General features: G+C 39.2%; 1 protein-coding gene across 1 annotated transcript; it reads right to left on the reverse strand.

Annotated features, from left to right (window-relative positions):
* Window positions 1-7,132: 7,132 nt before the first annotated feature.
* On the reverse strand, window positions 7,133-15,063 carry LOC140235357 (neuronal acetylcholine receptor subunit alpha-7-like). Its single transcript, XM_072315384.1, has 7 exons — window positions 15,006-15,063; window positions 14,210-14,361; window positions 12,213-12,322; window positions 11,589-11,769; window positions 10,240-10,398; window positions 8,232-8,430; window positions 7,133-7,650 (listed from the first exon to the last, which is right to left on the reverse strand). Exons 1-7 carry the CDS (start codon window positions 15,061-15,063, stop codon window positions 7,133-7,135), a joined length of 1,377 nt encoding a protein of 458 aa, XP_072171485.1.
* Window positions 15,064-15,329: the final 266 nt, after the last annotated feature.

The raw sequence follows: 15,329 nt of genomic DNA on the forward strand, positions 1-15,329 counted from the left end.
TTTTTTTCTCCCAGCTTAAAGTAGCTGAAACACCAAGATCAAAGTTGCAAGGCTAAAATAAGGCATATGCTCCAACCTGTGCCTTGTCATCAGTTGTTGAAGTAACTCCTGTCTGTCAAGTTATAGGGATCGTATAGTTTTGGTGGAGACCTAACATCAGGTTTATAACATTTTTTTTTTGTGTGAGATAATGAGAAACTTCTTTAAAAATGTGAAAGAGAATGTAATTTCATGAAGGATTTGATGAAAATTATTGGTCTTGAAATGGCCAAGATATCCAAAAAAAAAAAAAAAAAAAAAAAGCGATCTAATAAAATTGACAGGTCACAACTTTCATTATGATCTCTTTGTTTACCTTGTTTTTAGATATCTCAGTAATTTCAAAACCAATTTTCATCAAATAAACTTTTGATTCCCCTTAGAATTGTATGCTCTTTAACATTTCATAGAGTAGTTTCTCAATGAGATATCTCGCAAAATGTTACAAGCTGAATCCTCACCTCAACCAGTACTGTACGGTCCCTTTAACCTATGTGAACAGCGAAAATGTGCTAATGCTTACATCTTTGTCCCAATAAATGTTATGCTTGAGCCAATTACTCATATGGAAGTCGACAAACCTATACAATTTGTACTGTATACACATATTTCATGTATTGTCAGGAAAACATTCCAAGAACTCGAGTGTGGTGGTGTAATTCACAAGTTTTTTGTTTTTTGTTTTTATTTTGTTTTGTTTTGTTTGTTTGTTTTTTGTATGCCTGTGCCATGAATTTACACCGGAGGCATTATGTTTTTGGGTTGTCCAGCCGTCTGCCTGTCCTTTTATATGCGTGTCCATCTTTCTGTCCATCCGAAGTTGATTTTGTGAACATTGTAACCAACCGTTTGAGATATCCCAATGAAACATGGTATATTTATACTCGGTATATAATGAGTGGACGAAGCTGTACCTATCAACTTTTGGGCGCACGCACTCAAGGTCAAAGGTCATATAGATCGGGATCAAAAGAAATGCTATACAAGTTCACTTTCCCCCTATATCTCTGCAGTGCCTGAATACATTCTCATGAAACATGTATACATATATTACCAGCATAAGGTTCTATAGGGAAAGTTTTGGGTCATAAGTCAGAGGTCAAGTGAAAATGCTAAAATGTCGCTTTTTCCTCCATATCTCGGAAATGACTCAAGGTATCTTCATGAAAATTAGCACACATTCCATTGCCTGACATACATTCTCTTTAGAAGTGTTGGGTTATGGGTCAAAGGTCAGTTTGATATGCTAAAATTGTACTTTTATGCTGAAATTACACTATACATTCTCTGTATGCCCTAGCTATGAATGAATGCCATATGGTTACAGTGTAATTAAACTTTGGTTTAAAGGGTCCTACGTGCATTGCACAGTGATTATAGATAGGGAAAGTATAAGGCCATTTAAAAGGGCTAAATTTTCAGTTGTGTGATATGAAATGTGGCTCAATGTATTGTCATGAAAATTGGTGTATAATTACCAAATGATAATTATTCGGCAATCATTACATGAAATTGTCGTCTCACATGGGCAATAATTATGTACTGAAGACCTATGTGTATTTGGAGAATAATGCGATATGGCGGAGACATACCAGTTGCCATGTAGCGACATTTCTAGCCTTTCAAGGTTCTTTCTTACATTAGCCATACTCTTAGATTATGATCGCGGCAAAAAACAAAACAAAACAAAAAACAAAAAGCTTGGTTGTACAGCTTGTGTCGTAAAATACAGTGGCGTATCTAGGAAAAAAGGTAGTTTGCAGGCACAAACCCTTGTTGGTCGTAAAGGAGTCTGCGCCAAGACTACTACATGCACCACTTTGGCACTGTCCCATAGGCCCTGTGTTGAAGCTTCTCCCAAGGCTGCAGTGTAGTGGTGCGTGTATTAGTCTTGGCGCATGCAGACTCCTATACGACCAACAAGGGTTTGTGCCTGCAAACTAGAAAAAAGGCGCCCGGGGCAAGCGCGAAAATTGCGCCCCTAATTTCTGAAAAAGTGTTCAACCCCAACTCCATCCCGGTAGGGATATTATGCTCTCGTAAATTTCGATCATTGGCAACTGCATGTCAACCCCGCAGATGCACACTTCATACACAGTTATCAAGAACGACGTTATGAAAACCTAATGTTGAATAAACAAAGACAAAAACGATGGCTACTACTGCTACATACAATTATTTTTCATTAATAGGAAGATACCATGACGACAGAATTCCTCGAATAAGTCATGGAGCTCCAGGATCTTCGTCACGCAGTGCGCTAGTTTGTAACTCAAGAAAGCGCAAACATTGCCTCGATTAAAAATAAACAAACAAACAAGTAAGATAATGAAATTCGTGGGAGATTACAACAGATTATACACGCGTTAAGATGATAAATTTTATGGAACGTTCATCGCATTGTCTACATTTGACGTTCATCGCATTGTCTACATTTGACGTCTCAAGAGCGATGGCAAATGCGGCAAGGTAATCCGTATTGTCGTAGCTGATTAAGCCTTAAAGGAGAGTACTGATGGACATGTATTACCTACGCTTCAGGCAGTCTAAATGGACAGGAAATGAGAGTCATTGTACAATAGATAAAAAATAATGAAATGCGTAGGGGGTAGGGACATAATATGCTGTATAATGAAATAAAAAATTTCCCCTGAGATAGATTTGATGAGGCTTCGTAATGGTAGGCTACTACCACGGATAAAAACTTCTCTTCGGACCATGGTTGGTATATTTCAGAGTACAGTGAACACGAGGTGTAACGCTCATCAAAGAGCGTCGTTACTCGGTCAGTAAAAAACAATCACAACGTTCCCGCGCCATCCGACTTTTCCGATAGGTGGATAATTGAGGCTTGCGCCGACATTTGGGTTTCAATCAGAAACGGTATCGTAGCACTGCGATCTCTCTGTCAATTTTTTCCCTGAACGAATTCGTAGTGAATAACATGTTGTGCCTGCTCTTCATAGCAGCCCTCACCGCCATCACGCGGACATGTGGTTCACCCTGCTCCTTTGCTCGTCAGACTATTGACTGCTGGTCGTTGAATCTCCGAAAGGTTCCCGACAATCTCGAGTGCCACGCTCTCCGACTCGACCTCGGAATGAATTTTCTCACCGTCATACGCGCCGACGACTTCGTGTGCTTCAATTTCTTGCAAGTCCTCGACCTCTCCAGCAATAGGATTAGTAGGATTGAAACGTCCGCATTCAACCACACAACCTCGCTTACGCATCTAGTCCTGAATAATAATCACTTTTCGGTTGTGCCCTCACTCATCCCGCTGGGAAATCTTCAGCGTTTGGAAGTCGCCCATAATTTGTTCCACGACTGGAGAATGCGTCTCTCCAGCAAAGTGAAGAGCATGGTCACCATTAAAATGCAAAGTAATCAGTTCGCAGAAATCCCTAGATTATCCACTGGCGTGAAACACCTCGATCTGTCTTATAATGAAATTGAAGTATTTACACCATCCAGCTTCAGTGATCTCAGAGTCCTCACCGTTCTGGATCTCGACAGCAACGCCATAACATGGATACCCGATTTAGGGCCGATGACGCATCTACAAGTCATGGTGCTGGCCAATAACAGAATCAAGCGCATCTCCGCACGAGCTTTTCTGAATCTGATAAGTTTGATGAAGCTTGACCTCAGCTGGAACAGACTTGGGTCACTGTCTGGCCTTTGCAACGTAACCTCGCTTAAGGAGCTTTATCTGACATCTAACAGGATACGGCACTTAACAGTAGAATGCCTATCTAAACTACGAAATCTTCAATCGCTAGATTTGAGAGACAACCGCCTAGTTCGTGCTGAGTTTTCGCCGGGCCTAATGTTCTTAGAGAGTGTGGTCCTCAAGGAAAATCTGTTAACTTCTCTAGAAATTTCAAGGGACTCCCTCCCCAAATCGGTTGTGCTTAATGTCGCCTACAATCCAATTAGAAATATGACTTTAAACGGACTGGAAATGGTCAGGTATATATATGCCGACTATTGTGATCTTGAGAACGTTGAGGTCGATTCTGCAACAAAGGGCAGGGTTGTCTTTCTTCAGGCACGTAATAATCGATTCAGCAGTTTAACATTTTTGCGAAATTTTCTTAGACTTCGCATAGTTTCCTTGGACTATAATATTGTTTCTTCGTGGAATCGCGATGATTTCGAAAATTCAACTAATTTGAGCAAGTTAACCATAAGTCATAACAAATTGCAGACACTATTTGAGACGGGCTATCACCCGGATTTGACTATCCTAGATTTGTCGCACAATTTGATTCGTTCGATACACGTCGATGTATTTAGAAATTTTCCTAATTTGCAATCATTGGATTTGTCGGGAAATATGTTGCAGAGCATCCCACTTATAGGATGCCCAAAGTTGTTAACGTTGAATTTGAGTCTAAATAGCGTTCAAGATGGAGGGCCATTACACATTCTTTCAAGCTTGCCAAACTTGGCAAGTTTGTCATTGGAACGGTGCAACTTATGTTGGGTGCCTTCCCTATCATTGCCTAGACTGACACGATTATATTTGCAAGACAACATTATTTCTGAATTGAACAAAGAACATCTCGTTAATATTCCCAGCATCAGACACGTATTATTAACCAAGAACAACATCACCTCACTGGCGACAGGCTTGCCTCCTGATGTTCAACTTCATTTGAATGGTAACAACATCAGTAATATTGAACGATCCGCCCTGTATTCACTGAAAAGAGCGGAACTCTCGAACAACAACATCAGAACGACAAGCAACCTGTCTGTTTCCGAGAGAATGACGGCACTTCATCTCAGATGCAACGCAATCGAATTCCTTGAGCCTGGGCTATTCCTAGACGCAATTTCCCTCCGGACCCTGGATATGTCAGGAAACCTGCTATATTCACTCCAGGGTAACGTATTCGTCGGTTTAACAAATATCAATTTCATTTTCCTTAGCGAAAATAATATAACATTCTTGCCGACCACTCTATTTTCACCTTGCCTCAATCTGATTCAACTAGACTTGTCCGGTAATCCTTTGACGCAAATTTCGTTTCAAATGTTCTCCTATTCTTCACGCTTGACAAATCTGCATTTATCTGATTCACGTCTGTCACATGACCAGCTACAGATGACTGACGAACTGCAGTCGCTTAAAGTGGTTTTTATGGACAATTGCTCGGGTCTCCATGGATGGTCTCGGAACTCTCTGAACATGTTGCACGCTACCACCCTGCGTCACCTGTCTCTGAAACGTAACAAGTTTACCGTCAGCTTCCCTTCTTTTAATGGGCAGGACCTATTAAGTTTGGATTTATCGGAGAATAGGTTGATGGCTGTGCCATCACAGATACTCACTGACGACGTCTATTCCAACCTAATAATATTGAAATTATCTGATAATAGAATAAAGTGGCTGCCACCAACTTTGTGCTCTAAGTTGTTGGAATTGTCCATCCTTTGCCTCGATGGGAACAAACTCACCAATCTTGAAACCATGACCTTCCCCCATTTTCACCGTATCACTTTTCTCAACGTCAGTCGCAACGAGCTTCGGACCGTTGACGGGAGAGTGTTGAGCAGTGCACCTCGCACCGGCGTCTTCGATGGCAGTGGAAACCCGTGGGTGTGTGACTGTCGTTTGCGGTCCCTACTGCTGTGGATGCCACGCGGTTCAAGGACGGCTTTAAACTGCTCCTCGCCAGTAGTGCTTCAGGGACGCAGTTTGCAATCCTTGAGTGTCGACGAATTGGCGTGCATTCCCGAGGTTTGTGCAGACCAAGACGTCACTCTCTACGCCTACGCCAAAGACAACCACTTGATGTTGCCATGCCCTATTAGTCGTACCATTCATGATCCTTTGAGGTGGCTTCTCCCCGGTGGGCTTTCCTTGAGTTCTTCGGGAAATGTGTCTGTCGTTAAACCGACCAATATTCGCTTGGACCACTTCGGCAACCTTCTGTTCGATAGTGTGGCATTTGAAAACGAGGGCAATTACACCTGTTGCGTGAGGTATAGTGAGCGGCGAAAGTATGAATATCGTTTCACGTTAGTTGTATTGGGGAGTAATGCCAGTGAGGGAAGGGCAATTTCCAAGAGCAAAAATATCAGTGGGACTATTGTATCAGCCACAGTATGGCAGGAAACGCTTTGGTGTGTGGAACACGTTTTACCCTCTTCAAATAGCATCGAAGTGTCAGCATCGAGCGGTGAAAGTTTGAGGGGCGACAGAATAGCTGGCAGGTTGAGGTACAAGCATTTCCACGTCATGTCAATCGTAGTTTTAATGAATTTATGTTGCCAAAGGTGCCATTTACTCTCTGTTTAGAAATCACTCTGCAACAGTTTGTTGTTTCAAAGTGTTAAGATATTGGTCTTTCGAACTTCTGAAAGATCTCCCAATTGAAAAAAAAATGTACTGAGAAACTTGTGCCATCTGAACATGAAACATCGAATATAAAATCCGATTGAAATTTCGATGTGTACAATTTCAGTGATATTTGTATTGAGTTAGACTTTCTGCTAAAGGTCTATGCGTCGGGATTGTTATGTGTTGTAAGTGTGTATGTCATCAGAATGGAAAAAAAATAAACAAGCAAAACATAAAGGCTATTTCTATGCGTGAAAGATATATTTTTAAACAAAGATCGTTATACTATCAGCAGTCTTTAAAATAATGATATAAATCCTGCGACAATATAGCCTTAATACGTGAAGGGTGTCAACAGTCGAAGACAACAGACAATGGATGACGAGTAGGCCTACTGATGACCTGGAAATGCACAGACGCAATTTTTGCACTGAACTTAAATTAGCGGACCTATCCCCAGCCTTCAGAGCATGACATATTTTCTTCTCTTAAAGATATCATGTGTGCAGGTATCCGTACCTAAATCTCGGTCTTTTGTGTTTTGAGTGGACATTGCAATGTCACAAGTTTGATTTTGTCAAATATGATAAATAGGAAACCATCATCTAGTGATGTTCTCGCTTCCTCCTTGAATGACAGTTGTAAGTTTAAACTATGGCTTAAAACAGTAAGAATTCAATGTTAAGCATAGTATTCATGGCATCTCACAAAACAAAACGTGACATTCAGCGATGTTCCCGATCAGGTGCTTTCAGGAAATTCCCGATCCCTGTCTATGATGTAAAGAATAACCACGATGATCACAATCAATAGATAGCTGCTCGTCAAGGCGAACGCTAAAACCTGGTTCAATCTCTGAGACACCATCCTCCACTGGCGGCTGAAATCTTCGTCATTCTCGCGACAGCTTTGCCGCTCCACCGTGGTCGGACAACGCTCTCTCTTGATGTTGTCTTTATATCGCTTATCGCCGTCTAGGATTGGGTTTCCCGCCCTGATTGCCAGACCCTTTGACCGGTACTTCAGTTCGCTCCGGTGGATGGCTCCGGAGACGGTTCGTCCAGCCAAGTCAGAAAGACGACGCACCACCCACATGCTGCTGCGGTGCGACTGAGGCACGCATCCTGAATGGCCAAGGAAGGCTAGTTTTAGAAGGCCGTTCGGAACAGGCCTGTCTTTCATGTGGAAAAGTGTCTTCGTCAGGAGTGAGGTCAAGATGGACAGGGAATTTATCAAAATTGATGCCACAAAGAACAGTCCTGTGAAAAAGAAAGAAAAAAAAATCATGTCTGTATTTCGTGCTTTTCAGTGTATGTGTGTTTAGTTTTATTCTATCGCGTATTAAATTCAGAATTTATTATTATCATGTTGATCAAGATGGTAATTCAAATGATAGGTCCTGTTTGATTAAATAATATCCAACCAATAAAAAATTAACATGAAAGACCTTCTTAATTTTCCTGTCTTATTGTTTTGAATTTTGTATCTCTTCTTGCTTGTAGAACATTTTAACTGTTCATTTTTACCATGGGTATACTATTTCAGCATGTTGCAGCAACATATAAATTTGCCTGAACCTCTCATACCGCATAATATTGACCGCTGTTGTGATGAGTTCAAGTTTTTAGCACGATCATCTCTGTATTGTTAATGTTTCCTCTCTCTCTCTCTCTCTCTCTCTCTCTCCATATATATATATATATATATATATATATATATATATATATATATATAATTTATATATATATTATCTCTCGATTACGTCTCGTGTTGACGAATTTAACACTTCGCTTGATACGACGTCACATCTGAAAGTGAGGTTGTTAGTTTTGTTTCTAACCGATGAGAGAAAACTCGTCTCCAATTGGGGGCATGGCGCTCGAGACCAACTCCTGGAAAAGGAGCATTGCCAGTAGATTGCTAGACGCCAGTGCCACCTTCTCCTCGGATTGGGGAGACATGAAAAAGACCACACCCGACACGAGGGCAAGTGCTGCACTTGGCACTATGACAGTAATGACGTAATACCGAGACTGTCTCTGTGACGGATAGGAAAAGAAATATGAACTATTACAATATTATGTTGTGCATGCCCGGTACGATGTAGTACACATACACACACACACACACACACACACACTCGAGCAGTGGCGTATTTGCCGTATTTTTTGTTAAAACAAAGAAATAAAAAGAAAAGAGTGTGTGTGTGGGGGGGGGCGGCCCCCCCCCCCCCCCCCCACTTACGGAATTCTTGGATCCGCCCCTGCTCGAGTGATAATGTATATAGTTCAACATTGTATTCTGGGTCTTGTTATGACTTATGACATGTTAACTTTTATGCCACTCTTTATTGCAAAAAGTGATCAATTTGATAAAATAACCTACTTACTGATTGTCCTATAATACATGCCTAATTATTATCTTGCTGATCTCAGCACTGATCCAGCCCAAAAATTTCTGCTCAATTGTATGTTCAGACATGTAAACTTTGCAATACTTTCAATACAAACGTCATGGACATTGTTCTGACAAAGTAATTATGAATATTTATAATAATATGTAATGTTTGTCAAAAGTACGTTTAAAGAATAAAAAAATTAAATTTCCTCCTTTGATGTGATGTATAGTAATCCTGTTAATTTGATCAATAAAAACTCAATGAAAAAATGTACGTACATCATGAAAGTTCATCATCGTATCCAGACATGTAAAGTACAGAATTTCAAGCAAATTTTCGATAGTAAATCATGGGCGTACATACCCGAGCAGGATTCGAACCTACGACCTCCTGATTACCGGACAGGCGTCATCTCCACTATAGACCACCGAGCTTCCGCCCGACAGCAAGTGTTGGTTCTAATCGTCATAGCATGCAGCGGGTACCCTACATCGACATAAACGTCGATGTAGGGTAATTTGGCAATCCGTTGCAATGAAAACATCGACGGAAGAATTTCATGAATTTGAATAACAAAGCAGTACCCGCTGCATGCTATAAGGATTAGAACCAACACTTGCTGTCGGGCGAAAGCTCGGTGGTCTAGTGGAGATGACGCCTGTCCGGTGATCAGGAGGTCGTAGGTTCGAATCCTGCTCGAGTATGTACGCCCATGATTTTTTATCATGGCTACTACTGAAACACTGATCAATTCAGTGCTTATTTACGTCGATGTAGGGCAATTTGTCAATCAGTTGCAATGAAAACATCTCGACGGAAGAATTTCATAAATTTGAAAAAAAAAATCGATAATTTACAGAAAGTTTGAATGAATAAACTTCAAAAGAAAGAGAAAAATAATCCCTACAGAATGATATAAAAATGACAAAAATAGATGAGAAATAAGGGAGATATGACATTTTGAAATTTCAATTTTTTCAGACATTTCTTGACCAGTCTTTATGAATGTTAAAATCAGCAAGTTGGTGATGTCATACTGTCACAATTTTTCATGTATGTTCTACATGAAGTTTATGTAAATTGTTTTTTTATGCTGATATAAACATGTTACAATACCAAGATCAGAGTTAACATTTGTTCTTATGTATACAGTTGTTATTAAGTTTACATTTATACAGTTGAAATATAAGAGTTTTTGTGTCATTTCTGTATATGAAATGAATGAGAAATTGTGAGAGCATAACATTGTCAACTTGCTGATTTGAATATTCATAAGGACTGATGGCCTCGAAACATTTTTCGAGAAAAAAAAATAAGTGTCATATCTTCCTTATTTTTAACCGATTTTTGTCATTTTTTTGTATCGTTCTGTAGAGAATAAACTTCTTTTTCTTTTGAAGTTTATTCATTTTTGGGGTGGGATTCTTCTTTTAGGCAAACAATAACTCACCGTGAACGTTAAGAGGATGTGAATCTCATCAAAGGGATTGGGAAAGTTCTCCCATTCTTGCGCATGCTTCTCTACTTGAAATTCACTGAGCGACCATTCTCCGTTGTTGACAAAGTAACCCTCCATGCTTTTTTCCATAATATTATTGTTTAGCCTCACCTGAGAAAAGGAAGAAACGGAAGAGAATTGTAATGGAAAGAAAAATTACATAGCGACAACATGCTTAAAATAAAATGTGTGCGCAAGTAGTTAAACGAAGATGCTCGTTTTTTTGCAAGAATCTATAAATTGTGACTGACGCAATAAACTTTAACCCGATTACGTAATAACGGGCGCATACTTTAGGATAATCACTTAAGTATGGCCCTTTTGGATGCAAGTATATTATGTTCTTGATGTAACTATATTGCTGAGTACGCTTAGTTGTACTTTGTGGTCTATATTCATCTGAGTTTTATACACCAACTAATTCATTTTCTTTATTTTTTTTTTTAGATTTGTAAACGCATGGGCTCACGGCTTATGCATCAATAGTCAATAAACAAAACTACATTGTATATAAGAAACACTTTGACTATTATATACATTTCCAGTAGTCTCCAAGCGCGTTGAAGTATTTCAAAATATAGCAGTCTGTTGGACACTTCGTACCGGATGTTACCGAATAGACGCAAACTGGAAGAGACGATTATAATCCTCACCTCTCCCAACTCTTTTATTTTATCTGTTTACAAAAATTAACTTGATTAATATCATATTTGTGTTTGTTAAGTAAACAACTACACATCCCCTTCCAATCCGAAAAAAAGAAATGTTCCCAGGCTTTAGCAAGTCAAAAACAATTATTATTATTATTATTATTATTATTATTTATTCAGCTTTCAATCACAAATACATTTTTTCGAAATCAGAAAATACGATGCAAAGGGAATAATGGTACGCGTAAGAATCCAAAACATCCTTATTTGTGGTTTGATTTTTTTTTAACCTATGCCATTCATCTGATACTACTCTGTTTATCATAAGAGCCAACTTAAATATGGTATTGAATTGCGATTTGTATTTGATCAATTCTTAATCCTAGATCTTGGCTATTGCCACGCACATAATTTCGATCTAAGTGTATGAATGCGTATACCTCGCAATGATCACGTAAAGCTATCCGTATGACGCTCAAGAAAACGATCTATAAGAGAATCCTAGGGACAACAGCATAGGCCTATTATATTGATGGTTATCAATATTAATACAGCGTCATTTTCTCATTTCTATTGTTTTGTCATTAATGAGCAAGCACCAAGAACATTTCAGTGCATGGGTTGTTAACATTAATTGTTTTCTACATTTACTTCTGTGCTGTCGTATAACCACGAGCCGAAGACAAGCCGACAGTACTGGTTCTCAAATGGAAAGTAGAGGATTTGGAGCAGACACGAAGAGGTGAACTTCGCTCGTGCATAGAGAGATACGCGTCCGTTCCACTCCACGCGTGTGATCTTGTGATCCATTTCGACGTAGGACTGACCAACTCTTGTATAGCAGGTATAAGAATAATTGGGAATAAAAGCAAAGAAACTTACACACGCATACGTACACACTACATAAATATGATATACTGTAGATATTATATGCAATGATTATCTGTTTGTCTATTTTGTACTTTGTGTCTTGTGGACGTTGCATGTTGACACTTTTTTTACATACAATGTTTAACAATGGAATTATATATAATATATATATATATATATATATATATATATATATATACATATTAATTCATTGATAAATACGAAGCTATAGGCTCTAAGTTACTTCACACGGTGATGATAACCATCAAAGTTATATCTTCCCATCTAGAGACGTGCGTTTCATATACATGTCCGATTCATGATTCTTATCTAAATCATATACAACAAAACGATAAGCATTTTATCATGTCAATGGGCTAGTTCCCATTCTTGAAGAGCACTTACGATGAATACAAGGTTAGGTCCAGGTACCACTGCTCTTGTAGAGGGAGGTCGACAACTTGGACGCCTGCATAGTCGGCTGGGTTCCAGGTGAGATATTCATTGGTCCAACGCTGTGGTGATGGAATGACGAGAATATGATGACTGATATATGCATGGCATGTATTGTGTGTGTGTGTGTGTGTCTGTGTCTGTGTCTGTCTGTCTTTGTGTCCGTCTGTCTGTGTGCCAGTGTGTCTGTGCGTTTGTGTATGCTTGTGTGTTTAGAACGCGTGTGTGTGTTCGAAATTGTCAATATTGTGAAAAGGTAATTATTGACGTAGTCAAGTTCCCATACGCGCACACAAACTGTCTCACACATACGCGTATACCCATGATTAGGTAACCATGTTACCATCAGTAATCAATAATTAGAGTCACTCACACAAAAACATACAGGGAGAATCAAACGAGGTCTACTACTCGTATATAGCACGGTTACATCACATATAGTAATAACACGCATTCTCAATCCGTGCGTAGATATTTCTCGCAAGGGAAAAGTCTACTAAATATCTATATATGCAAAGTTGATTATTATCAATTGCGTGATGTTCTCTTGAAATAACAGAGCTTTCATTAGCAGCTGGTGTCACATTGTCCTACAACTGAGCAAAGATGCAAAAACGATAATGGAAATTTTGAAATTCGTCTCTGACAGCTTAAACTTCCTGTCATTCGTGTGTGTCCCCCGATGGAGCGTCTCGGGCTCCGACATCAACTTCGTGATGAGCGGCGGCAAAATCTTTGGCGAGCCAAAAAAGAAAGAAAGAAAGAAGAAGAAGAAGAAAAAAGAAAAACAGCCCGAAGACCTTGTGAAAGGGTTCATTCATAATAAAGATTCACATCTTCGTGTAGCATTCTGGTGTGGTTCTGGTGCCATAATGTAACGTTCTGTAGGTTATTTGCTTCGGCTCTTGACTGGCTTGCAACCAGGTTCGACGACAACGTCAGGAGAAACTGAAAATGTCACATTCGTTTGACCATTTTGTGTCTACTTCGAGACAAATGTGACACCACTCGGATATCCGTGTGTACGATACTACATGTACGTTCGTGATCTACAGGCCAATTTCTGGTGTGCTTACCACTGTGAGACTGCATATGCCTGAAAGTTGCTGGTCTTGCCTTGCCTGTAGGTAAATGGTCCAGAATCGACGATTTAAAGAGTGAAATTAGCAATCACTTAAACATGAGACGTTAAAGTCAGCAATAAGACAATAAGATAAAGGAAATAGTGGCACAAAACGCAGCCATGGCTGTTTATTGATTAGATCAAGATATACCAGGATTGTTTATTAACTAGATCATCGGAAGCTATTCATACCCTTAATCTTAGGTACTGCATAAAGTTGGCAATCATTAATGTCAAGTATCAAAACATACTCTTTGACAATGTATGATTTTGGTCGGCTTTGGGATTTTTCTTTTAATGTAGGACAAAATATCAGTAAAAATACATAATCATCAATAAAGAAGAAACCTGAATAATCTTCACTTTCCTTTTTAATGCCTCACCAGTTAGATGTGAATAATTGTGATTATTATATATGACATAATCAATGATTACGATGGTCAGGAACATATCTTAAAACTTAACTGTTTAATTCTTTCCAAGTTAAATGTATAAAGTCCAAATGTTCTGATATTATTTTATGAAATAATGTGAGGACAAGGATTTTATATCTATGCCTTTCATTATATTGTAAATTCTGAGTGTTTGGCGGCGTTTCCTATCATCGCCATCTAAGCCAAAATGCAGGCTGGTTGGTTTGTTTTCTTGGTTCGTTTTTGGAGGGAGTGTTTTTTGCTCGTTTGTTTGTTCGTGATTTTGTTATGCAATTTCAAACTGTGGACATCTTTGAATCGAAATCATGCAAAACACAAATGAATTTCGTATCCTGAATAAAGTTCAAGTAATCATATTATGCAAGAAATGAAGCCTGGATGGATTCGCTTACAAAAGAGACAATCCTCCTGAGCCTGAAGCCAAAGTCGACATCAAGTGGCATGGACTGGTTCAGGACGGGTCGAAGTGTGTGCACCTCACACCTTTTCAATAGGTTGCGAGCAAGGAGCAGCTCGGACGTTTCCATGGGATTGTCGGCCGTTCCTAAGCAAGATATTATGATCAAAAATAAGAAACAATGACTATCAGTGACCATTTACATCAATACGGCTAATATCTATTTGCGTGAAATATGATTACTGATGGTTTCTGTGTAACACGGGAAAGTATAAAACGAAAAACTGACTTGCTCACTTCGCCTAAATCCAATGATGAACAAAGTTAATAATCTGTTATGTTAAAAGTCCTAATAATAACATACATTTTTATACACTTAAAAAGTGAACGTATAAAAACGTACACTCTATTATGAGAAAAATGAGTTAAACTTTGCGCCTTTACCAATGCCATACGGGGAGCACCCTTACGGGTGCAACTTTGCATGCACCTTAGGGGTCTGAGTACTGCTCCCACTGTAACAATGGTCTGCGCCTTTAAAGGTTCAAAGTTGAACGTGGGTGGGGTTTTTTTTTTGCGTTTTTATCAAATATTTACTTAGAAATGATTATTTTTTTACCCACATAAACCATGTAAACGACAAAATATACAAAGACGGGAAAAGTTGATGGATGTATTTTCCGCCGTCCTTGTCGATGCGAATTCAATCTTCGCCAGCTGTTATTAATGAGAAACTTCTTACATTAATATCGTCTATATCCAGAGGCGTTTTTCATAATTATATGACTTACCATCTACGAATATGCCCAGGGTAGAGAACTCGAATAAAACAATGCTCAGCAACAGCATGGTGAAATCGTTCAATAGCTAGTAGTCCTGTGCATCAACTTTTTTCTGCGAATATCTCCTCTAATGGCTCATCTCACTGTGTTTCTTACATGCCCTTGGCCGTGTCTATTCCGCGACCAGATAATGACAGTTCATTATTTTCTCCCTTCAAGTTTCCCGCTGAAGTATTGGCATGGTTTAATAACGAAGATTAGCACCATCGGGCGATATAATTATCGAGATGAATTCATGATTGGCAGTGCACACATACTTTTTGGATAAAGAAA

Source organism: Diadema setosum, chromosome 11 (assembly GCF_964275005.1).
Source record: "Diadema setosum chromosome 11, eeDiaSeto1, whole genome shotgun sequence".
Classification (NCBI taxonomy): Eukaryota; Metazoa; Echinodermata; class Echinoidea; order Diadematoida; family Diadematidae; genus Diadema; species Diadema setosum.